General features: G+C 48.5%; 3 protein-coding genes across 17 annotated transcripts; 2 read left to right on the forward strand and 1 right to left on the reverse strand.

Annotated features, from left to right (window-relative positions):
* Positions 1-452: 452 nt before the first annotated feature.
* On the reverse strand, positions 453-5,571 carry RPL23A (ribosomal protein L23a). Of its 9 annotated transcripts, XM_081271855.1 has the most exons (5): positions 5,484-5,571; positions 3,826-4,179; positions 2,995-3,178; positions 1,027-1,203; positions 453-589 (listed from the first exon to the last, which is right to left on the reverse strand). In XM_081271855.1, exons 2-5 carry the CDS (start codon positions 3,848-3,850, stop codon positions 469-471), a joined length of 507 nt encoding a protein of 168 aa, XP_081127981.1. In that variant the 5' UTR covers positions 3,851-4,179; positions 5,484-5,571; the 3' UTR covers positions 453-468. The 9 variants fall into 9 exon arrangements, 2 of the variants coding, with proteins under 2 accessions (XP_081127981.1, XP_081127980.1); XM_081271854.1 differs by lacking the exons at positions 3,826-4,179; positions 5,484-5,571 and adding an exon at positions 3,646-3,794; XR_014019402.1 differs by lacking the exon at positions 5,484-5,571 and having other exon boundaries at positions 571-703; positions 1,027-3,362; positions 3,826-3,864.
* Positions 5,525-10,804, forward strand: RAB34 (RAB34, member RAS oncogene family). 4 transcript variants are annotated; one of them, XM_081271848.1, is made up of 11 exons: positions 5,525-5,657; positions 6,278-6,527; positions 6,740-6,831; positions 8,651-8,719; positions 8,799-8,900; positions 8,988-9,052; positions 9,185-9,236; positions 9,514-9,595; positions 9,669-9,759; positions 9,883-9,990; positions 10,072-10,804. In XM_081271848.1, the coding sequence occupies exons 2-11, from the start codon at positions 6,474-6,476 to the stop codon at positions 10,137-10,139; spliced, it is 783 nt and encodes a 260-aa protein (XP_081127974.1). In that variant the 5' UTR covers positions 5,525-5,657; positions 6,278-6,473; the 3' UTR covers positions 10,140-10,804. The 4 variants fall into 4 exon arrangements, with proteins under 4 accessions (XP_081127974.1, XP_081127977.1, XP_081127975.1 ...); XM_081271851.1 differs by having other exon boundaries at positions 8,654-8,719; positions 10,072-10,801; XM_081271849.1 differs by having other exon boundaries at positions 5,634-5,766.
* Positions 10,805-12,873: 2,069 nt separating this feature from the next.
* PROCA1 (protein interacting with cyclin A1) lies at positions 12,874-23,617 on the forward strand. 4 transcript variants are annotated; one of them, XM_081272969.1, is made up of 5 exons: positions 12,874-13,315; positions 19,069-19,155; positions 21,035-21,207; positions 21,445-21,603; positions 21,693-23,617. In XM_081272969.1, exons 2-5 carry the CDS (start codon positions 19,132-19,134, stop codon positions 22,345-22,347), a joined length of 1,011 nt encoding a protein of 336 aa, XP_081129095.1. In that variant the 5' UTR covers positions 12,874-13,315; positions 19,069-19,131; the 3' UTR covers positions 22,348-23,617. The 4 variants fall into 4 exon arrangements, with proteins under 4 accessions (XP_081129095.1, XP_081129097.1, XP_081129096.1 ...); XM_081272971.1 differs by having other exon boundaries at positions 12,875-13,315; positions 21,035-21,167; XM_081272970.1 differs by lacking the exon at positions 21,445-21,603 and having other exon boundaries at positions 12,877-13,315.
* The last annotated feature ends 84 nt before the right edge of the window (positions 23,618-23,701 follow it).

Below are 23,701 nucleotides of genomic sequence, written 5' to 3' on the forward strand. Positions count from 1 at the left end.
CATACCCAGCTGGTTTATTCTCCTACCTGTATGATGAGGAAAGGCAAATTTTAGTTGGCCTAAGATATCTAATCCTCATCTAAACAATACCTCTAGAACCCAAGCCCTTACCCTCAGGGGTTATAACAAGTATGGTGGCTTGATAGGCCAAGGGTTCATTCAGGTTATCCCTGAAGACCTGTTACCTTGGTGTATTTCACTATCTGACCTTCCCCAGCCCAAACAAAAGACAAGAAGCATATATATGTTGGAAAAACTAAAGTATATTTAGAATTAGACAGCTGGACTTTGTTTAGATGATCCCAATCTGAAAAACAAAAGGGAGCTTTGTTATTGGAACTGAAATGTCATGTTTTTAAAAAGGAAAAATGAGAGACCAGGAGGGTAGGGCTTATCAAGGATAGGGGTGTAGTCAGTCAGTTATGACTAATCAGCAAGTCAGGCTTTGGTCACTAACAGACACATCACTTACACCCAGGGAGTGGGTATTACAGTTTGTAGCAAAAGAAGCAAGCTTACTTTGTTGGCAACGTCCAAAGCATCATAATCAGGAGCCAGTCGAACATATGCCTTTTTCTCTCCATCAGGCCTGGGTGGAGAAGGAAGTCTTAGTCCTTGCTGATCTCATGTCCTACCTCCCCACATACCCTTTCCCCATCCTCTAATCCTCTGGTGCATCAGTGGTTCCTTTGTTCATGTCATTCTTTTCCAAATAGTGAATTTTCCATCATTTGCACCGAGGGGTTAGAAAAGCAAAACAAAACAAAAAAACAATTCCTTTTATTGGAAACACTACATTCAAGACATAAACCAGGTAATCTGACAAATTGCTTTGTCTCCTCTACAAATAGATGTAGGGAACCAGAATTTGATTAACCTCATGAACAATATCTTAAGATAATTTCCTCATGTCTACACTCCATAAAAAGGATTATAATTATAGCAGGGAGTTTGTACACTGTAAAACCAATGTCTGACCTCCATAGCTCCAGCCTCCTCCCTCCCATTCCATGGGGCACCACTCACCTGATCAGGGTGTTAACCTTGGCCACATCTATGTCATAGAGCTTTTTTACAGCTTGTTTGATCTGGTGTTTGTTTGCCTTGACATCCACAATAAACACAAGTGTGTTGTTGTCTTCAATCTTCTTCATGGCTGACTCAGTGGTCAGAGGGAATTTGATGATGGCATAGTGGTCAAGCCTAGGGGAAGAAGCAAACTGCAGTCATCTGGCCTAGGCAGGCCCAGTATAAGAAAGGATGGGCCTTCCTTTGGAACCCTAGGAAATACAGCATAGGTGCATCAGACAATAAGTAGCAATCAGTTTCATCAGACTTTGGTCGCTAAATGCTGTCATCAGCTGCACCCTGAATCCATCTTAATTCTCAGCCTGTAGGTAGATCCTTTATGCATTTTGTGTAACCTGAGGGCTTGCATCCTTAAATGACTGAAGATTCACCTTTTACTTGAACCCTTTCATTTGCTAGAGTTTCATATTGGTGCTTCACTATGAGCCTGGACCAAACATTTCATCTACCTCTGTTTGCTAAAAAGTGGCGGTACTCAAGAGTTAATCTTTTTCTTTTTCTTTTTGTATTTGGGATTGGAACCAAGGGTGCTTTACCACTGAGCTACATCCCCAGGTGGCATGGAACTTGCAGTCCTCCTGCCTCAGACTCCCAGAATTGCTGGGATTTTTGTTTGTACCAAGGATTGAAGCCAGGGGCACTGACCAGCCCTTTTTTGAGACAGGATCATGCTAAGTTGCTTTGAGTGGTCTCAAACTTGGATCCTCCTACCTCAGTCTCCAGAGTTGCTAAGCATGCACAACCATGCTGGCTGGGAGCTACTTAAGACCAACTTTTTATTGGTTAAATGGACAAAACCAGCTCTGCTCAGCCAGTCACTATTTTCCTGTTTTGAAGCAAGGTCAGGACTCATCTCTTATCACACTAAATTCTCATCTCTTAACTTCTGCTTTTCAACAGCTTTTTACCCCTTCCCCAGAACCCTTCCTGAGCCTAGCCTGAACTTTGGGAGTGAATGAAATTCCTTTACACTGTTGGCAGGCTATCACTGCCACAAATAAAAATTACTGAATTCTTCTGGGCACACTGGCACACACCTATAATCCCAGCAGCTCAGGAGGCTGAGACAGGAGGATGGACATCTTAAAGCAAGCCTAAGCAATGGCATGGTGCTAAGCAACTAGGTTAGATTCTGTAAATAAATAATATAATCATCCTATCTACTAAAAAAACAGTACACATTCTCACTCTTAAGCAATAGGTCACCCAGGACCACACACACCTGTAACCACACCAACTCGGGAGGCTGAGGCAGGAGTTGTTCAAGGCCAGCCTCAGCAGCTTAGCAAAACCCAATCTCAAAAAAGGGCTAGGATGTAGCTCAGAAGTAAATTGGTCCTGGGTTCAACAACAACAAAACCCCCAGAAGTAATAGGTGTCACCAGCAAGTAATTAAAATTGGAACTACAAAATAAGAAGCACCTCTCTAGTTCTACTTCATACAACCAATAAAGTGGTCTTTCAAACTCTGACCACATGTGAAGCGATAAGTAATCCAAATAAAAATTGATAGATTGTATATTGCCTTAATTCCCGTCAATAATGCAAAACGTCTCTTGTTCTGAGCCGGATACAGTGGCAAATACCTGCAATCCCAGTTACTTAGGTCGTGGAAGCAGGGGGATCACAAGATCGAAGGCAGCTTTGGCAACTTATCAAGATCATCTCAAAAATAACAATAAAGGATAGGCATTGTAGCTCCGTGGTAGAGCGTTTGCCTAGCAGAGAAGAAAGGCCCTATGTTCAATTCCCATAAAACAAATAGTTTCCTCGTTCTTAATTAGGGCAGAAAGAAATCTCACATCAGAGCAGCACACCGGACATCAATGTGTTGGAGAGGCCATACTCCAGGTTGCCTAAATCACCAATGAAAAATATTCTCATGGGTGTAGGAGCAGTACTGACTTGTTTCTCCTGGGGGCGCTCTTCCGAGGATATTTGGGCTGCCTCCGGAGCCTCAATGTCTTGGGTCGCCGGAAGGTAGGTGACGTGCGGATCTTCTTCTTTTTATGAGTGTGGACACCCTTCAACACTGCTTTCTTGGCTTTCAAAGCTTTTGCTTTGGCTTCAGCTTTGGGAGGGGCAGGAGCTGGGAGAGAAGGAAAAAAAAAAAAGGGTGCGAATTCAGAAATTGGCCACTTCCGGCCTCAGGACGGGTGCCTCTGTCAACACGTGCATCAGTGGTTCCTTTGAAAACTTCACAAATCTCAGGAAATCACGATTTTTCCATCATATGCACGATACCGGAAGCGAAGATAATCAACTTGGAACAACTTAAAGGATACAAGGGGAAAACCCAACTAGTACTGATCGAACGCCCAAATTTTGCCGAGATCTGTGTTAAAGAGTTTTATACATACCATCATTAACTCCGAAGGAGAAGGGCATATAGCCCCGCTGAATACGACAAAATAATGAGTAATGCTGAAGAAGCTTAATTCCTTATATATCTGGATAAATGAGAGTACTGGCCTGTGACTGCGTGTAGCTCCCTAGAGTCAATTGTCTGGCCTCACAGGCGGATGATGCGAGAAATGTTCTCTCAAACCCCCTTACTGGAATCCAGCCCATGCGGCTTGGTCCACGCGGCCCACATACGCCTCAGTTTCGCCCAACCCCAGGAAGCGGCTCCGGGGAAAGTTCTCCAGGAGCTTAGCTCAACCACTGTCCTCCCAGGCCGTTCGTTCTGCTGACATCCCAGGAAAACCCACCGTGGTCCCCAGCCCCAACACACACCTTCCTTCTTAGCTTTCGGCGCCATCTTAGTGAAAAGGGTCTACGAGGCCCGGTCCCATGGGCTTATAGTGCCAAATCTCATTGAAGACTCGCGATGCTGTTTACTTAGAGATGATTGGATAACCTGTGCTGTATGGCCTTCTGGGAATTATAGTTGGATGTCTTTGCTGGCAGAGCTACGCATGCGCCACCCCGCCCCTCGTAAGGCCGCAAAGCTTCTTGGAAGTTGTAGTTTTTCAGATGTGTGTTTCTTTGCTTGGGCCTGTGGATAGGTCCCTGGTGCTTTCCATCTTGAGCAACTTCCAATGTCTGCCGAAGAGGTTTGCAGCGCCAGGAGAAGAGTAACACTGCAAACTAGATGAAATATTGTTAGACTGGGGCTGGGGATGTGGCTCAAGCAGTAGCGCGCTCGCCTGGCATGCGTGCGACCCGGGTTCGAGCCTCAGGACCACATACCAACAAAGATGTTGTGTCCGCCGAGAACTAAAAAATAAAAATATTTTAAAAAATTCTCTCTCTCTCTCTCTCTCTCTCTCTCTCTCCTCTCTCACTCTCTCTTTAAAAAAAAAAAAAGAAAAATTGTTAGACTGATTAAGGAGCGGGTGAAGAAAAGTTCTAGAATGTCAGAGCAGGATTTGCCTAAAATTAACTCCTTCAGACAACATTCCTGGAAAATTGAGGCCCTGAGAGGGATGTGCTTCAGCAAATACCCCAATGAGTTGCAAAGTATGGGAGGAGGTACACATCTACCCTGACAGTTTTTCTACGTTTTTCCGATAATACTTTTTTCGTTTTTTCTCTTACTTCTTGTCGCTGGGGATTGAACCCAGGGCACTTTACCACTGAGCTACATCCTCAGCACTTTTTATATTTTATTTTGAGATGGGATCTAACTTGCTAAGGCTGGCCTAAAACTTGTGATCCTCCTGCTGGGAATAGTCATGCACCATCTGTCCAGGCTCTGATAATATTCTTTTTTTTTTTTTTAAAGAGAGAGTGAGAGACAGAGAGAGAGAGAGAGAGAGAGAGAGAGAGAGAGAGAGAGAGAATTTTTTAATCTTTATTTTTTAGTTTTCGGCGGGCACAACATCTTTGTTTGTATGTGGTGCTGAGGATCCAACCCGGGCCGCACGCATGCCAGGCGAGCGCGCTACCACTTGAGCCACATCCCCAGCCCTCTGATAATATTCTTTAAACGTATCTGTGAGCACCCAGACACAGGTTTCATAATGCTCGGATATTCTTCTGAGAGTCTGTGTCTAATCTTCCCCCATTTCGTCATTTCTGTCTTCACTCTTCCCTTCTGGAGCCAAATGTCCCTTTGTTGGTGAAATTGGCCTCTCCTCTATCTGGCAAGACTTTGCAAAAAGAAAAGTCCTGGTTGGGGGCGGAGAGAAGACTGTTCCAAAAGGGACAGCAAAATGAACCCTATCAGAGGGGTGTCCCCGCGTCCCAGAATGGTGACAACTCGAAGGGGGAGGTTTCTCAGTCCACCTAGTCCTTCTTTCCCATCCAGGGAGGCAGTTTAGTCATCAGCCCTACTACCCCTCGATCTACAGAGCAGCCTTGAAGGAAAAGACATCGGACTTCGTACGACTGCCCACTGGGCAGTTTGTTCTGATTCTGGCACCCTTTACGTGCTCCCCCTCTACACACACCTCCCAGGGCATAAGGGCGAGCAGGGGCAGACTCTATGAGTCATGTCCCGGGCCAGGAATCGAGGAGGGAAGCGCCGCCTCTCCTTGGGCCCCTTCTCTCCCCCTTTCTCCTCCTCGCGGTCCCTGCCAGATGCTGCGCAGCAATCACTGATTCCCCATCACCAATTCAGCTGGGTAAGGGTCTCCAGGAAGACGTAACCCAGCACCGAGGTGCAGGCAAAACGGCCTAGGGGATCCCGATTTGGATGCGCTCCAGTCTGCGTGGGGGCGGTCCTGGTGTGGGGTGAGCGTCTGAAGGGGTAGTCCGAGTCTGGGCAGTGGGGAGGAGAAGAGAGGGGGAGGCGAGGGCGGGCAGCGAGTCTAGGAGCCGCTGGGAGAGGGGTAGGGGGCGGCCCTTCTCCAGGAATTTCCGGGGATCAGGTTACAGCAGTAGCTGAGCGCGAGCAAAGTGGGACGCGAGGCCCTGCTGCCGGACCTGGCCCCTCGCCCCTTCCTCTAGCGGCCTTGGCAGCGCCGCCCCTTCCCACACTGACCCCGTGTGGCGGGGCCGCTCTGCGCCCCCAGGCCGTTCTGTTATGGTAGGGCCTCCTCAACCCCGAGTTGTCGTCGGGTCTCCGCGGCCCCGTGTTGTCGTAGGAACTCTACGGCCCCGCGTTATTGTAGGATCAGCGCGGGTTCGGGCCTCCCCGGACGGGACTCCGCGTCCCCATTTGGCGGCCGAGGGGTCTCCCCGCCCCCGAGTCGTCTTTGGGACGCCTCGGGCCCGGGTGATTGTGGGTTCTCCCCGGCCCCAGGTGTTCGTTTCATCCCCGTGGCCTGCGGTGGTCGTAGCGTCTCCGAGGCCTCGGGCTCCCGTCGGCTCCCCGTGGCCCCGAGTTATAGTCGGGACCCCTCGGCCGCGGGTGATAGTCGGGTCTCTACGGGGCCGGGCCGTCGGGTCGGATCAGGCCTCGGTGCCGTCTCAGGGTGCCCCGCAAGTCCGCAGGCAGGATGAACATTCTGGCGCCGGTACGGAGGGACCGCGTCCTGGCGGAGCTGCCCCAGGTAGGCGCCAGGGCCACGTCGGGTTTCTGACTACTATAGGGCGTGGGCGGGAAATAGGCGGCACCAGACCAGTTAGACAACGGTCCAGCCCTGCTGCCCAGCAAGGCCTGTAGCTTCTGGGTGGTCCGCTTCCCACCCCACCCCCACTCGAGTTGTTTGGTTGCGGGACTAGTCTGGAGTGGCTGAGCCCCATTCTCTTGCCTGTGTTTCAGTGCCTGAGGAAGGAGGCCGCTTTGCACGCGCGCAAAGACTTCCACCCCCGCGTCACTTGCGCCTGCCAGGAGCACCGGACAGGCACCGTGGGGTGAGTTAGGGATATCCTCTTAAACAATGAAAGAAAGACCACCCCCCCAAACCCTGAAGACATACCAAATGTACACCACTGCACTCGTGGAGACCCATTTCAGTCCTGCCAGCTAATTGTTAAGCCTGCTTTCCTCCCAACGTGTTTTCCTCACAGGGTTGTTGTGAGTTGTAGGAAATGGGGTTGCTGGATTTCAGATATAGAGAAGGTATTCAACATGGAGAAATGGTCACATACCATCCATTGAACCCCAGGGCAGGGACGAACGCTACCTAATGGGACAAGTCTCATTGTGGATTTAAAAAGGTTAAATAGGGCTGGGGTTGTGCCTCAAGCGGTAGCTCGCTCGCCTGGCATGCATGCGGCCTGGGTTCGATCCTCAGCACCACATACCAACAAAGATGTTGTGTCCGCCGAGAACTAAAAAATAAATATTAAAAATTCTCTCTCTTTCTCTCTCTCTCTCTCCTCTCTCACTCTCTCTTTAAAAAAAAAATAAATAAAAAGGTTAAATAGTAGGGGGCTGGAGTTGTAGCTCAACAGTAGAGCGCTTGCCTCATACATGTGAGGCACTGGGTTCAATTCCTAGCACCACATATAAATAAGCAAATAAAATAAAGGTCCATCAACAACTAAAAAATATTTTAAAAAAATAAAAGGTAATAGAAGCTCTGCGTGGTGGTACCTGAAGGCTGAGGCAGGAATATCACAAGGTCAAGGCCAGCCTTAGCAACTTTGTGAGGTCCTTAGCAACTTAGCAAGACCCTGTCTCAAAATAAAAATAAACAGGGCTGGGGATGTAGCTCAGTAGTAAAGCCCTTGGGATCAATTCCCAGTACCCCCCCCCCAAAAAAAGGAGGGTAATACTAATGAGTTGCCATCATTAAAAGAGCCTTTTTCTGTGTGGGAGGCAGTGTGTTGGATGCTATTATCTTTTTTTAAACTGGGGATTGAATCCAGAGGCACTTTACCATGGAGCTACATCCACAGCCCATTTTCTATTGTACTTTTTATTTTGAGATAGGATCCTGCTAAGTTGTTTAGGGCCTTGCCAAGTTGCTGAGGCTGGCCTCAACTTTTTTTTTTTTTTCTTTTTAAAAATATTTTTAGGGCTGGGATTGTGGCTCAGTGGCAGAGCGCTTCCCTTGCACCTGTGAGGCACCGGGTTTGATCCTCAGCACCACATAAAAATAAATAAACAAAACAAAGACATTAAAAGAGCCTTGTGTAACTAAGAAAAATTAAAAAAATATTTTTAGTTGTAGATGGATAGATCAACACAGTACCTTTATTATGGTGCTGGGGATTGAACCCAGTGCTTCATACATGCTAGGCAAGTGCTTTACCACTAAGCCACAACCCCAGTCCTGGCCTCCAACTTTCAATCCCCCTGCCTTAGCCTCCAGAGCCACTGGGATTACAGGCATGTGCTACATGCCCAACAGATGCTACCGTCTTTTATCAAATAGAAAACACTACCACTAAAGATGGATTCTGATTTAAGAGATATTAAAATGGGGAGAAGATGTAGACATTCCCTAGAATATATGACATAAATCTCATTTTAACCTTCACGACAACCCATTAAAATATATGTTAAATCTACACTAATCAGTGTTGAAATTGAGGCTCAAAGGGGCTTAAGTAACTTGTCCAAAGTCACATGGCTACTCAGTGTTGGGGGTATAGCTCTATGGTAGAGAGCATGCCTAGCATGTACAAGGTCCTGGGTTTAATCCTTATTAAAATAACAGAACAGGAACAAACCCGTTAGGGTAAAAAGCTGGTGTTCACTCATCCTGTTCACTCTTGTGTTCAGCAGATTTAAGATCTCCAAGGTCATTGTGGTGGGGGACCTGTCAGTGGGGAAGACTTGCCTCATTAATAGGTAAGGGTGCTGGGCAGGGTGGAGTCATGCCTGGTAAGATATGCTGGGCTATAGGTCAGAGCATCGGATGTTTCCTCAGGTTCTGTAAAGACACCTTTGATAAGAATTACAAAGCTACAATTGGAGTGGACTTTGAGATGGAACGATTTGAAGTGTTGGGTGTCCCCTTCAGTCTCCAGCTGTGAGTAATTCCTTCATCCTTTCCAGCTATCTTGCCCCAGCACCTATAACCATGCCCCCACATTCCTGGGTTCTGCTCTTCCTCCAGTTGGGACACTGCTGGTCAGGAGAGGTTCAAATGCATTGCGTCAACCTACTACCGTGGAGCTCAAGGTAGGGACTGGGCCATATGGGCCAGGTGGGTCTAAGAGTGCTCCTAGAATCTGATCTAGAGTGTGGAGGGTGGGGGATTGATCCAGTGGTGTCTTTCTTGTCAACCTGGGATTGTTTCTGCCATTCTTCCAGCCATCATCATTGTCTTCAACCTAAATGATGTGGCGTCCCTGGAACATACCAAGTATGTGAGGATGCTAGAACACAATGGGAGGATCGGGAAGGGAGGGTGGTCAGAGGAGAAGAAGAATGCATCTGGGGGGGCTGAAGGTATAGTTTAGTGGCAGGGCACTTGCCTAGCACAGGCAGGGCCCTAGGTTTAATCCCCAGAACAAGTGGGTATTGGAGGGGCAGAGAGAATGCATCTAGGATCAGAGAAATAAATTAGGCATATAAATATATTGGTGGGAGGAATCTGTCAGGCTCACTCATTCCCCACTCCTGTCCACCATCTGTGGCAGGCAGTGGCTTGCTGATGCGCTCAAGGAGAATGACCCTTCCAGTGTGCTTCTGTTCCTCGTGGGTTCCAAGAAGGACTTGAGTGTGAGTGTGCTAGTGGGGGGACTTCCCAACTTGGTGATGGGACCCCCCACATCTAACTCTGACCTTCCTGCAGACTTCTGCTCAGTATACACTAATGGAGAAAGATGCTCTCAAGGTGGCCCAAGAGATTAAGGCTGAATACTGGGCAGTCTCATCTCTCACTGGTGAGTGGAGGCTTCAGGCTTTCTATATTCCTGCCCACCTGTCCTCTCACTCATATACCTCTAGCTGTGCCCAATGCCTCAGACCTGGCATTGCCACTAAGCACCCATCTGCTTCCATGTCAGGTGAGAATGTCCGAGAATTCTTCTTTCGTGTGGCAGCATTGACATTTGAGGCCAATGTGCTGGCTGAGCTGGAGAAATCAGGGGCTCGGCGCATTGGAGATATTGTCCGTGAGTGTCCACCTGGTTGAGGGTGGCAGAGAGCCAGGGGAACTGCAATCCCTACTTCACATATTTCTCATCCTTCTTTAGGCATCAATAGTGATGACAGCAACCTCTACCTAACTGCCAGCAAAAAGAAGCCCACGTGTTGTCCCTGAGGGATGAGAAGACTGTCCAGCGACTGCCCATCCCTGGGGCATTGTATCCCCCTGACCCACAGAGATTGACCCCTGGACATTCACACAAACTGTCTCTAGACCAAAGAGCTGCCCCTTAGTGGCAGTACCCCTCCAGAGGGGTAGCTGGGACCATGCTAGTTACTACCTGCTCCCCAGGCACCACGCCAAAGACTGGATCCCCTTACTCTTCTGGGGGCTCTCCAGGGTGTCCAGCAGTGGGGAGTGGGGCAGCATCTCTGCTGCTTTTGCTCTGCCTGCTGGGCCCTTTGGGTATGAGGATGCCTAATGATTTCAGACTTATACTGTGCCTTAATGCATTAAAGTCTCTTTGTTATTAGCATTTTGGGGGCTGAGTCCTTTGCTGGTGATCCACAATGTAGAATGAGCCAAGCTATATGGTCACTGGGGACTAGAGTCCCCTAGGGAATTCTGGTCAACCCTAGGTAGGATTCAGGGATTAGGTAGGCTGAGACCTCATATAAAAGATTTGGGGAGCTGACTAGACTCTTACTATATAAGTTATGGCTGGCTTTGAGAATTCTTTCCTTTGGTTCCGTCTCCCCTAATGCCTCCCATTCCAAATTTCCATCATTGGATTGGTGTGTGTGTGTGTGTGTGTGTGTGTGTGTGTGTGTTGCCTGTCTTGTGTTTGAATTCTTGCTCCCACTTTCACTAACGATGAAAGCACAGGCAAATCATCCTCTGTGCTTCAATTTTCTTACCTTATAAAGTGGCGTTAATAATACTGAATTCATGAGGTGATGTGAATAAATCACTAACATATACATAGAAAGAACTCCAAAACCTTAATTATTAACTTGTCCCCTAACCCCCCTGTACTGGGGATCAAACTCAGGGCCTAGTGCATGCTAGGTAGGTGAGGTAAGTGCTGTACCATTGAACCAGTCCTCTTTGAGATGGAGATTCATTTAGTTGCCCAGGCTGGCCTTCAACTTTTTGTTTCTTTTTTTGTTTGTTTGGTACTGGGGATTGAACTCTTGACCACTGAGCCACATCCCCAGCTCTATTTTGTATTTTATTTAGAAACAGGGTCTCACTGAGTTGCTTAGTGCCTCGCTTTTGTTGAGGCTGGATTTGAAGTTGCAATCCTCCTGCCTCAACCTCTGGAGCCACTGGGATTATAGGAATGTGCCACCAGGCTCAGCTGGCCTTGAACTCTTGATTCTTCTGCCTCAGATCAGCCTCAATCTCCCCAGTAGCTTGTGCTACCAGGCCTATCTAACTATAAACTGTTATTATATGGGAGATGGCCACCAGCACATTGCATGTAATCCCTGTGACTCTGGAGACTGAAGCAGGAGAAGCACAAGTTCAAAGCTAGTTTCAACAACTTACCCAACATCTTAGTGAGGCCCTAAGCAGCCTCAGCAATTTAGCAAGGCCTTATCTCAAAAAATAAAAAGGGTTGGAGATGTGGCTAAGGAGTTGAGCACCTGCCCCCCCCCCCCCCTTCAATCCATGATACAAAACTAACAAACTATATATGGGGAAGAGTGACCAAGACCCTGGCTCTCTGTTGACATCTGACCTCAAGTCAGATTGGCTGAGAGTATTTCAGATATCCAGGCCAACAAAGGGGGACATGAGGACTAGTGTCATCCTGAAAGGCCAAGGAGGATGATTCAAACAGATTCTGTTTCCCATTCAGCACGGGCTCAGTTCATCCCATGCTTCGTTCCATTTCCACCCAGCTACACTCTCCAGGAAGGGTTGGCTGTTCTCACACACCTCCTTCCTCCTGCTTCCCCTTCCCTGCTGGTCCTAGACTCTAGAACTACAGTGAGGAGAACTTGGGCAACGGCCCTCCCTACCCACTCAGGACTTGGGTCTGGAGGATGACCCTGGCCGGGAGAAAAGGTTTAAATACCATCTTTTCCCATCCTCTCTGCCCTTTGAGGCACACTGTGGCTTTGGAAGATGGTGCCAGAAGAAACTGGGAGGTGTGGTGTGTGGAATGTCTGAGGCAACTCTGATCTGCACACTGGACTATAATTGGTTTTTCTCACACAACACTGGGCTCCTCAGCCTTGCCTTGCACAAAGTCTGTTAACTCTGTGCACAAAGCCCAGACCACAGCGCTGTTTATGCTGTGTGGGTTGGGGGGAATTTCGTGTTCTGTACAATGTATGAGGGGTGTATGCATGTTGTGTCAGGTTTGTGTGTGGCGAGTGGATTTTCTGAGTTGCTGTGTGTGATAAACATGTATACTGTGTAATGTATGTAAGGATGTGTTACTTGGTTAAAGTTACCATGAATGCAGCCTGTCCTACTCTCGGGACCAGAAAAGACTGGAATACAAGCCAACTCTTTATTGGTCAGTTTGGTAAGACCTGGTTCTCCACCTCAGCTGGGAGAGGTGGACCTGGGGTGGCCGAGCTGAGTGACCCTGAGGCTCGGCTGACATAGGGAGGATAGGAGCCATCATGTCCTCCAAGAGTCTTCGGCAGGGAGAGCCTGCCTCCTGCCCGAGCCGGAGAGACCCGGGAGAATCCAGGATGCCAGCGGGGAGAACTGGGCGCTCCGCGGCAGGCGGGCAGGGGCGGGGCTAAGGGCTGCGGCTGGGTTCGCAGGGGCGGGGAGGGGCGGGGAGGGGCGGGAGAGTGAGGTTCGGAGAATGGCTGGGTCCGGGCCAAGAGCTGGGCTACGGGCGGGGCTACGGTCTCGGGCGGCGCTAAAGTCTGGGTCTGGAGAAGCTAGGGGTGGGATTGAGGGCTGGGCCTGTAAGGTAAAGACCTGAGGTAAGGGGTTGGCTGGGGGGTGGGTAACTGGCGTTAAAGGTGTGACAAAGAGGTGTCTGGGAGGAGCGGAGGCCCCGGATGAAGAACGCGGCTGACGCTTAGACCCCGGCGGGGAAGACAACGCAGCCGAAGGCCGGGAGGGGGGAGGCGGGCGGGGGGACTGGGCAAGCATGAGGCGGAGTTAGGGCCTGAACTGGGGCAAAGCTGAGACTGGAGCTTACGACTGGACAGAGGGTTCCGCCAAGCTGATGTTCGAGGTTGGACTCCACAAGCAAGAGTCCCGTGGAAGAACCAAGCTGAGAGCGATGTGGGTCAGGACGACACTGACAATTGAAAGATGGACTGAGGAAAAGACTGGCTGCGAGACCCACGCCTGGGACAAAAGCGAGAGCAGCGGTAAGGAGGTGCGGGGCAGAAGACCAGGACGTGCCTCAGGGGCTGGCTTGAGGACCGACCCTAAGAAGGTGTAGAACCGGAGGTTGGGTCTTGACGAGGGAGGCGGGGCCAAAGCCTGGACTGGGGCGGAGTTAGAGTCGGGGCGGGCTCACGTCGAGCAGTGAACCAGTGATCCCAAGGCCCTAGAGGCTTGCTAGCGGAATTGGCGGGAGCCAAGGTTGGAAGGTACCGGTGCACTGAAACCCCAGGCCCAGGCCGCCGCTCTTGAGGCGCTCGGTTTAGCTGGAGCCCAAGGTCCATTGCCCACCCAGGAGCTGGGGCGAGCAGTTCCATTGACCTTAAAGGCGGGAAGGCGTCTGTGGCTTCCACATGTGACATCACAATTGCCTCTAGATGGGGGCGGGGCCGGGAGGCATTTCCTAGGAGACCAGGGTACTGTCCCTCCCTTGTTTTCTCCTCTTCCCTCCTTTCCTTATTCCTTCCTTCCTCCCTCCCCCTCCCTTACCCTTTCGGCTGCTCTGGTGCCAATTCCTTGTGCCTCTAAGGCCGGGGAGCTCTTCGGCCCCAGGACCAGGAGGATACTTTACAAATGAGCATCATCTGTGAGTTGAGTTAGGCCTCTAATTCAGATTAATGCCCCACCAAGGAAGAGACCAATAGCAACACTTTTTCTTTCAAGCTATCATCTCTCCTCACTCCTTAGGAGGTTCTTTGTGTGTCCAACCACAGCACAGGGTCCAGCTGTTGCAGGAGCTCTGGACTGCTGCTTCAGTAGGAGTTGTCCTCTGTTTTCTGTGGGACTAAAGAGCAGTTCCCAGATCTGGGGGTGTAGCCCAAAGGTGCAGTGCTTGCCTAGTGTAGTACAGGAGACCCTGAGTACCAACTCCAGCACCGCCATAAAAAAAGAGCAGCCAGGCGCCAGTAGCTCTTGCCTACAATCCTGGCTGTTTGAGAGGGCTGAGGCAGTGTGAGGACAGCCTGAGCAATTTAGCGAGAACTCATATCAAAATAAAAATTTAAGGTCTGGGGATATTGCTCAGTGGTAGAGTGCCCCTGGGTTCTGCCCACAGTGTGGGGAAAGGGGAGAAAAGAGCAGATTGCCTTTCTTAAATCTGAGTTACTTAATTCCTCTCCCACTTTGGCCTTCACCACTTCCAGAAACAAGTGATAGTTATCAGGGCTTGTTGCAGGGAGTTAGTGGAGAATAAACAGGTTCTTTCATGATGACTCTGGATAGAGCAAGCCCAGTGAAGTTTAGAGCAGAGTTTGATCCTGATCTAGACTAACAGAGAGGAATTAGCAGTGTTGGAGTTGAAAAGCAGCTGTTGTAGGAGGTGAAAACAGATTTTGGATAAGGAGCTGAACTGGTTTTAAGAATCAGCTATGGCTGAGTGCAATGGCACATGCCTATAATCCCAGCGACCTGAGAGGCTGAGGCAGAAGGATCATAAGTTCAAAGCCAGCCTCAGCAACTTACTGAGGCCCTAAGCAACTTAGTGAGACACTAAGTTTTTTTTTTATTTCTCTCAAAATAAAAAATAAAAAGGGCTAGGAATATGGCTTAATGGTTAAGCGCTCCTGGGTTCAAACTCTAGTTTAAGAAAGAAAAAAAAAAAAAAGACTTGGCTGTGGAGTTCATGTTTGTGTCTTGCCCAGCAAACAATTAAGTAGACAGGGCTGAAAGAATGCAAGCTATGTAGCTGGGAAGAACTGAGTTTGAACCCTACTGCTGTCTTCTATTAACATATCTTTTGGACTATTAACTTATCTCTGAGTCTCTGTATCCTCATCCATAGAATTCAGAATCAAAGTCTCCCCTGCTCCTGTTCCTGCCCCCACTATACAGAGGATCAAATCCAGGGCCTTAAGCATTGCTAGGCAAGCACTCTCCTATTGACTATTCCCAGTCTCCAAAGGCATCTTTTTTTGGTATTGAGAATTAAGCCCCGCGGCTCTTTACTACTGGGCTATATCCCCAATCCTTTTAATTTTTTTTTGCAGTGCTGAGAATTGAACTCAGGGCCTTATGCATGCTCAGCAAGAATTCTACTTCTGAGCCACACCCCCTAGCCCTTTAATTTTTTGAGACAGGGTCTCACTAATTTGGGCTTCAAACTTGTAATCTTTCTTCCTCAGCTTCAGGAGTTGGCAAGACTTTAAGGGCATATTTTAAAAGCTGTGTGCAGTGGCACATGCTTATAATCCTAGTGACTTGGGAGACCGAGGCAGAAGGATCATAAGTACCAGGCCAGCCTCAGTAACTTAGACCCTGCCTCAAAATAAAAAATAAAAGGGCTGAGGATGTAGTTTAGTGGTAGAATGCCCCTGGCCCCTGGATTTGATCCCCAGTAACATACACATACACACACAAACACACACACACGGCGGGGGAGGCATTTCCTAGAAGACCTGGGCGTACACACATACATACAGCCCAGCTCAGAACTTGTCATTGTGAAGGTGTGCATCCTGAGTAAAGTATCTTCCTCCAGAAAAGCCCCCAGTGCGGTTGGGGATGACACTTAGTGGTAGAGTGCTTGCCTAGTATGTGTGAGGCCCCAGGTTTGATGTCCAGCACCTCCTTCCCCCATGGACAGCATCTCCAATCCTCTTTGTGGCTCCAAAATGGGCTTTTCCTATTCTCTCATGTATTCATTCAAGTAACATTTTCTTTTTTGGTATTGGAGATTGAACCCAGGGTCATTTAACCACTGAGTCACATCCCAGCTACACACACACACACACACACACACACACACACACACATTTTTGAGACAGGGTCTCAATAAATTTATTAAGGCGCCTTGGTAAATTGCTGAGGCTGGCTTTGAACTTGAATCTGGATTACAGGTATGTGTCATTGGGTCTGGCTCAAAACTAACATTCTCTAAGCACTTTCCATGGCTCTGTGGCAGATGAAATATGGGCCTTGTTTTCAAGAAGCAAATACATGAATGTCACAAGTTCAAGGTATTATGATAGTAGGTTAAAGGGGCAAAAGACATATGTGACCAATTGTTTTTGGATAGCATTTTCCTTCTCAAGATGAGCAGGTGTTTGGGCTGGGGATGTGGCTCAAGCGGTAGCGCGCTCGCCTGGCATGCGTGCGGCCCGGGTTCGATCCTCAGCACCACATACCAACAAAGATGTTGTGTCTGCCGAGAACTAGAAAATAAATGTTGGAAAATTCTCTCTCTCTCTCTCTCTCCTCTCTCACTCTCTCTAAAAAAAAAAAAAAAAAAAAGATGAGCAGGTGTTTCTTGGAGATTTTATATATATATAAAGTTTTTTTGTAGGGGGATTGAACACACAGGGTTACTTTACTACTGAGCTACATTCCCAGCACACCCCCCTTTTTGTGTGGTGCTTGGGATTGAACCCAGGGCCTCACGCATGCAAGACAAGCACTCTACCAACTCTCTACCAACTGAGCTATATCCCCAGCCCCCCAGCCTTTTTATTTTTTGAGACAGGGTCTTGCTAAGTTGCTGAGGGCATCAATACATTTTTGAGGTTGGCCTCTAATTTTTGATCCTGAGGCCTCAGCTTCCCAAGTTGCTGGGATTACAGGCAAGTGCCACCATGCTTGGCTTTATTTTTTATTTTAAGACAGGGTCTCACTAAATTGCTGAGGGCCTCTCAAGTTACTGAGGCCAGTTTTGAACTTGAAATCCTCCTGTCTCAGCTTCCTGAGTCACTGAGATTACAGGCTAATGCCACCATACCAGCTGAGTTTTAAGATATTTTGGAGAGGTGTGCCTGATGGTCCATATCTGTAATCCCAGTGACTCAGGAGGCTCAGGCAGGGGGATTGCAAATTTAATGCCAGCTTTGGAAATTTAGTGAGACCCTGTTACAAAGATATTTTGGGAACATCCAAGAGAATATTGGTTGTGCATGCTCAGGAAAGCAGCCTGGGGTTGGGGGTGTAACTCAATGGAAAATACTTGCTTGGCATGTGGGAAGCTCTGGGCTTGACCCAGTACCACACACACACACACACACACACAAAAAAAAAAAAAAAAAAAAAAAAAAAAAAAAAAAAAAAAAAAAGAGAGAGAGAGAGAGAAAGGAAAGGAAAGAGAGACAGGTCTAAATTAGAGACCCAGATTTATTTTTTGGTGAATGTTGAAATCAGAAGTGGATAACATTTTCTAAGATAGACTTCTAGACTCTTCTGAGGAAGTAGCCAAAGACAGAACCTGGTAATCACCAATATAATGGGTATAGCAGAGGAAGAGAAGACAGCATGGGAGGGATGAAGAGTTAGTTGAACAAAGAGAAAAGGTAAAAGGGATCTGTCATGGAAACCTAAGGAACAGTGTTTGCAGATTGATTGGGTCAAGTGAGAATAAGGCCAGTGGGCTCTGCTACTAGAAAACTGCTGGTGACCTTTGCCTAGGCTATTCTGATAAAGGGACAGATGACTGTCATGTTGTAGGTGGCTTAATTGGAAGGAAAAGACAGGAGTCATTGAGCTCCCTGAAGGTAGGGCCTGTGCCTGGTGCCTATTGGAGCTATGCAATACAGGTCTGTTTAATGAATGCACAAATAAACTTGGGTTGAAAAGGAAAAGGGGGAGCGCTAGGGTTGTAGGTAAGTGGTAGAGCGCTTGTCTAGCACATGTAAGGCACTGGGTTCAATACTCAGCACCAGATAGAAATAAAATAAAGTGTATTGTGTTCACCTACAACTAAAAAATGTATTTAAAAAGAAAAGGAAATGGGGGAATATACAGGGGTAGGAGAAACCAGGTTGGTAGAATGTTTTATTTAAAGATGATCATAGTTTGCAAGGGGGGAAAATAAAAGCCAGTAAAGAAAGTGATGTTCTGGCTCAGAAGACCTAGGTTATAGATGTTTGGGCAGGAAGAAGAATTGATGGGGGTGGGGTAGAAGCAGTCACAGAAAGGGATTGTGAAATTATCTGCTTGAGAGGAATAGTAGTAGTACAAGATTTTGAAATAAGTGCTTGAATTTATTCATTCTATCCTTTTAATAAATTCTGAGTATTTTTGGGGCTGGGGTTGTGGCTCAGTGGTAGAGTACTTGCCTACCATGTTTTCAGAACTTTTCAGGAAATGTTTGATAGATGAATGGCATGGGGAGGGGGCTGTTGTAGCTGCTGCTACTCTATACCTGGCACCACATAAAAGCAAATAAAGGTACTGTGTCCATTACAATTAAAAAAAAAGATATTAATAAAAATAAATTCTCAGTACTTTGCTGTGGCAAACAGGAGCTGACCAGGGACCTACAGAAGGATGACCAAGTGCCACTGAAGACTTGTTGAAGACCCTAAGCAATCAGCTTCTTTTCCTTAAGCAGGGCTCCAATTTAGTGCCTCAAAGGACAAAATTGCAGTTGAGGGTGAAGCTTAGTATCTAGCATGCAATGAGGCGCTGGGTTCTACTTCCAGCACTACAAAAGTTGGAGGTCTGCCCAGGGACACCCTCTGACCAGGCTCCACACTCTTGAGAAAAGTTCTGGAGCTGCCCCTCCTTGCCTAGACCCCAGCCCATTCCAAGTAATTTCCTCAGGTAGCCCTTGTTCTGTGCTCCCTCCTCTATCTACATCACTCTTCTCACCCCACTCCTCAGCCCCTTGGAGCTGGGACTGTTTTTTTCCTTTTAAATATCTGCATCTCCAGGATGTAACTGGGCCCTGACACCCAGAACTTCTCAGGAAATGTTTGATAGATGAATGGCATGGGGAAGGGGCTGTTGTAGCTTTTGCCACTCTGTTCTCTCTCAGATATAAACAGGTTACCCAGCTGGGAGAGAGGACATCTGCTGGCTCGTGTAGCATCCAGCACTGATGCATCTACCTTATCTTCTGAAGGTGGGTTCAGGGGATCTTTGGCTCCAGGGGTCTTTGCCACCCCTCATTTGGGAAAGATGACACGCTGGTGGAGGGAAGGATGTGGTTGGTCCTGAAGCAGGAAGGGAGGGAGGTGTTTGGTCCTGATGGGGTTACCCAACTGCCCATTCTTCATTCCATGTCAAAGAGGCCCCTTTCCTGTATAGAGCATGTTATGGTACAGGAATATTTTTAACACATGTGAATTGAATCCCCCTACCCCAACAACCCTGCAAATAGGTATTACCACAATCTCTTTTTGTGAATAAGGAAACAAAGACTCAGAGAAGCAAAGTTTTGCCCTAGGTTACTCAGCTAGTGACACACTTGAATTTAGGCTTGTCTAACTGCAAGTTCAAGTAGGGCATATGCCACTATGCTCTCCTTTGTTCCAATTCAGCAGTGCCAAAGAAACCTGAAAAGGGGATGATGTTTCAAGGTCATGTCATTTATATCTCCCTTAATATCTCCTAGGGTAGAGAAAGGGTATGAGAGGAGCAAAGAAGGACACCAAGTGGGTCAGCGGAATGGTGGGGACCTGGGAGCCTCATAGCCTTGTGGGGGGGGCGGGAAGGAAAGAGGAATGTGGTAAAAGCCTACTACCATGGTCTTATCTCAAGCACTTTATGACCACTTGGACTTCTATACTCTTAGTGTGGGTTAACTACTGAATTCCTGGTGGGGACCTGCATAAGGTCTCACCCAGTCCCACCCTTTCTAAGAGCTGGATAAAGGCACAATCCTTGTGGCTTGTTAATGGGGGCTAGCCAGCTACAGTGACCCCTGCTGTGCTGCCTTGAGATTCATCCATGGAACCCACATGGGTTATAGCCCATTATAGAGGAACCTACAGTAGGTCCCTTGTCCTCTGTCAGGTTGAGGAGACCCTTGGCTTCTGAACTGTGAGATATGTGGAGCCACATGGAATGGCTTATTTTTTAGACAGGGCCAAGGGGAGAGCCAGTGGTGGACTGGAGCCCTAGGCAGTGTCAAACTCCATAGCTAAGCATCAGAGGAAGAAGTGTTTCCAGCATGTTTCCCAGCCCCAGGTCCCACCCCAGCGTCTTCCCTCTGTGCCCTAGGAAAGGAGGATTTGGCATCTGTAATGACTAACAGGATGGAGGGGCAAGGCTAGGGTGGGTTGCTCAGAATTCTGTGGTTCTAGGGGCTGGGGAGGAAGAATGGGAACTTGAGTAACAGAGAAGAATGCAGTGGGATGCTGGAGATACAGTAAGAAATCAGGAGGCAGAAGAAAAGAAGCGTGTGGGGGAGGGAAGTGGCCACAAGAGAGGGATGAGTAGAAGGATCAGGCAAGGGCCATGCTGCACAGTTATCAGGCCTCTGTGCCTCACCATGGCAGGCCTTGGGACTGGAGTGTGTCAGAGATCATGAGGGTCAGGTGGAGGCTGTCTGGACCTAGGCAAGGAAGGCACAGGGACTGAGGTGATGGCTGTGGGTTCTGATTGCGGCCAAGGATTCTGCCATAGCAAGAGGACCTTGCAATATCTGGCACCTTTTGGATTGCTATGGAGGGCCCTGGAGGGTAGATGGGCTCCCATGAAGGAGGGGAAAAGGAAGAAGTATGGTGTCACAGAACAGAAAGGGAGACTGGGGAGGACCTCCTTCATACCAGATGTAGCACCACACATTTTTCAGGGAGTTCGTAGGGGCTTCATGTAGAGGATGGTGGACAGGGAAGTGTTGGGGCCTGTGGTGACTACTGAGCAGGCTGAAGGACTGACCCTCTACCAAAGTAAAAAGTTCAGGGTGGGAGTGGCGATGAGAACAAGCAAGTTTGGTAAGGGCTTCTAGACTGAAGTGTGTATTTTGTGCTGAGTGACTCAGAATCCTCCTCTCTCAGGTGAAGGCAAGGAGACTGACAGCTGCTGCTGGAACCACAAGCAGTGTGCTGGGCACATCATCCACCCCTTCCCTGACTATGGCCACCCCAACCTACACGTACATGCTGTCAGCCACTGCGACTGTGATTCTAGGTGAGGATCCCTTCTTGAAGGAGAATCATGGCAGAACCAGGTTCAAATTTTCATTGTGGCTCCCTATTTTAGCCTTAGATTTCCCTCTTCAGCTTTGTGTGCTGCCAGCCCAGACCTAGCTTATAAAACTTGCTGTGCTCCATATGTAATGGGGAGATCTTTTGGCAGTCTGGGCCAAGTCTGGAGGAAGCCCACTATGCCCTAGCTTGGTCCCTCTGAGCCCTTGGGGAGTTGTGGAGATGTGTGGGAGTCAGGCTGAGAGTCCTGTGTGTGGCAGGCTGAAGGACTGCTCAGAGAAGACAAATAGCAGCAGCTCCCAAGACACGGGCTCAACCTGCTCCCGTGATGTGGAGTCAACCGGCTTCAACATCATTCAAAACCCTTGCCTTGAGTGCATCCCAGAGGAAGAATGTGTGGAACGATTCTGGTATGGCTGGTGAGTGCTGGCAGGCTAATGGGGAAAGGGTTCCAGAGAGCACTGACCCCCTCCCTGTCAACCTTCTGTTTTGGTCCCCTTCTTTACAGGTGCAAAAGCTATAGGCCTGTTTCTGTAGCAGTGATCCACCATCCCATCCACCATGAATGTGGGGCAGATGACCTAAATGAAGAAGAGGAAGAGGAGGATCAAAGTAGGCCTCCCATCCCAACTCAGGTGGGACCCACCACAGCGCCCACTGAACCATGCACCAGCACAGTCACTGGGACCCCTGACTCAGCAGCGCCCATCACCATCTGGCGCTCTGAGAGCCCCACAAGGAAGAACCAGGACATCAAGGTGATTAAGAAGATAAAGAAGAAAAAGGAAAAAGACAAGGAGGAGGAGATGACAGATGAGAAGACAAAGCTGAAGAAAAAAGTCAAGAAGGGCAAGTTGACTAAGAAGAAAAGCCCAATGAAATCAGAGTCTGCACCTCCAGACTTGAGCCGAACATTAAGCCCAAGAATGTTGGCCAGGATGTCGGAGTCCAGCCCAGAAAGCCCAGAAGACCTGGAGAGTGAGGATAGTTACAATGACCGGGGTCAGCAAGAGCCCTCCAGTGACGACATCGTAGAGTCATCATCACCCAGGAAGAGAGAGAAATGCATTGCCCATGTCAAGAAAAACAGGGGAAAGACCTCACCAACCAGGAAAGTGATCAAGAGGAAATCTCCCCCAGTGTCCAACCCAAATCTCAGTTGAGGCCAGGGTGCCCAGGGTGAAGAATAAATGCCATCAAGCCTGACACTGACCCGCTCTTGCTTGTTCTCTCCCTCTAAAAGGGCTACTTTGGGGGGAGGTGGTGGGCCCTGGGTGTACTAGAATGAAGGGGCTGGGGGTTACAGGGATTTTGAAGGGCAATCTGGCTTTCAATGAGGAAGTCCATGGAGAGGTGGGTGGGAGGAAAAGGCAGGGGCATAGCACTCTTTCTTCCTAGCATCCTAGGACCAGTTTGGAAGAGTACGTCTAGATGGGTTGGGGGTGGGAGGATTGGGTTCCTGCCCTGGGGAGACTGGTGTGTTTGAAACTCAATTCTGGGATAGGCAACACTATGCAGCAATACCTCAAATAAACTGACCTTTTCACCTGCTCTGCCATTATATCTAGACTTTTTCTCTTCAAGTGGTTCTGGGGAAGGTGCTTATAGTGTCACAAGGACATGAACTTCCCAGCTGTGGTCCTGCTCCTGCTAGAGCCTTGTAGACCTTTTATGATGAATGAAGAATTGAGTTCTCAAGTCCCTTCCAGTGGCTCTTGCCTACACACAAAATGATCTTGAATGAGGAAAAGTAGAGAGAGGGAATTCACCAAGTCTGGGCAATAGTGGTCTCGTTCTGACTCCTGCTGAACCCCCAAGTAGTGGGGAGAGAGGGGAAAGCCTCCTTCTCTCAGCACTGACTCAAAGTTGTGAGATGAAGCCCTTGTGAAGAAACAGGGCAACCAGGAGCACAGAACAAAAATGGCAGTGGGACTGTAGGAAGGGACAAGAGTCAGTGGCTGGCTGGTCCCAATTAGTGGGGGAGAGAGAACAATGGGAAATGGCCTCTTCTGGAATGTGCCAGCTCCTACTTCCAGGGCCTTTGTGACTATAAACAGATGAGTTGGGGACCCATATTGGGGCAGAAATCTCTGACTTGCTTAGAGGTTGTCAGAGACCAGGGCCCAGTTACGAAAGTGGAATAGAGGGAGCTACAGGGGCTCAAGTTGAGAAATTCAGATTTACTTGTGGCTTTTTAATCTATAAGCCAGAGAAGACTCTGGCCCAGTGAGACAGCTGTTCAAGGGGAGTTAACAGCAAACTGACATTTATGAGGTGTCAGGCACTGGGCTGAGCAGTTCATACTGCCCCAGCTTGGTCCTTATAGCAGACTGATGAGGTAGGATTCAGAGAAAGCAAAGCCAGTTTTAAGACAGCAGGGATGGCACAGATTACAGGGCTCAGAACGGGGGAGGAATGTGACCTCAGGCAGACTGAACAGGCTACCTGCTCTTCTATGAAACTGCCTCTCAGATGTATCAGGAGTTGTCAGGGGAGCCCTTGGAGCTCCAAACTGCT

The sequence above is a fragment of the Spermophilus citellus genome (genome assembly GCF_964194105.1).
Source record: "Spermophilus citellus genome assembly, chromosome: 17".
In the NCBI taxonomy this organism is placed as follows: domain Eukaryota; kingdom Metazoa; phylum Chordata; class Mammalia; order Rodentia; family Sciuridae; genus Spermophilus; species Spermophilus citellus.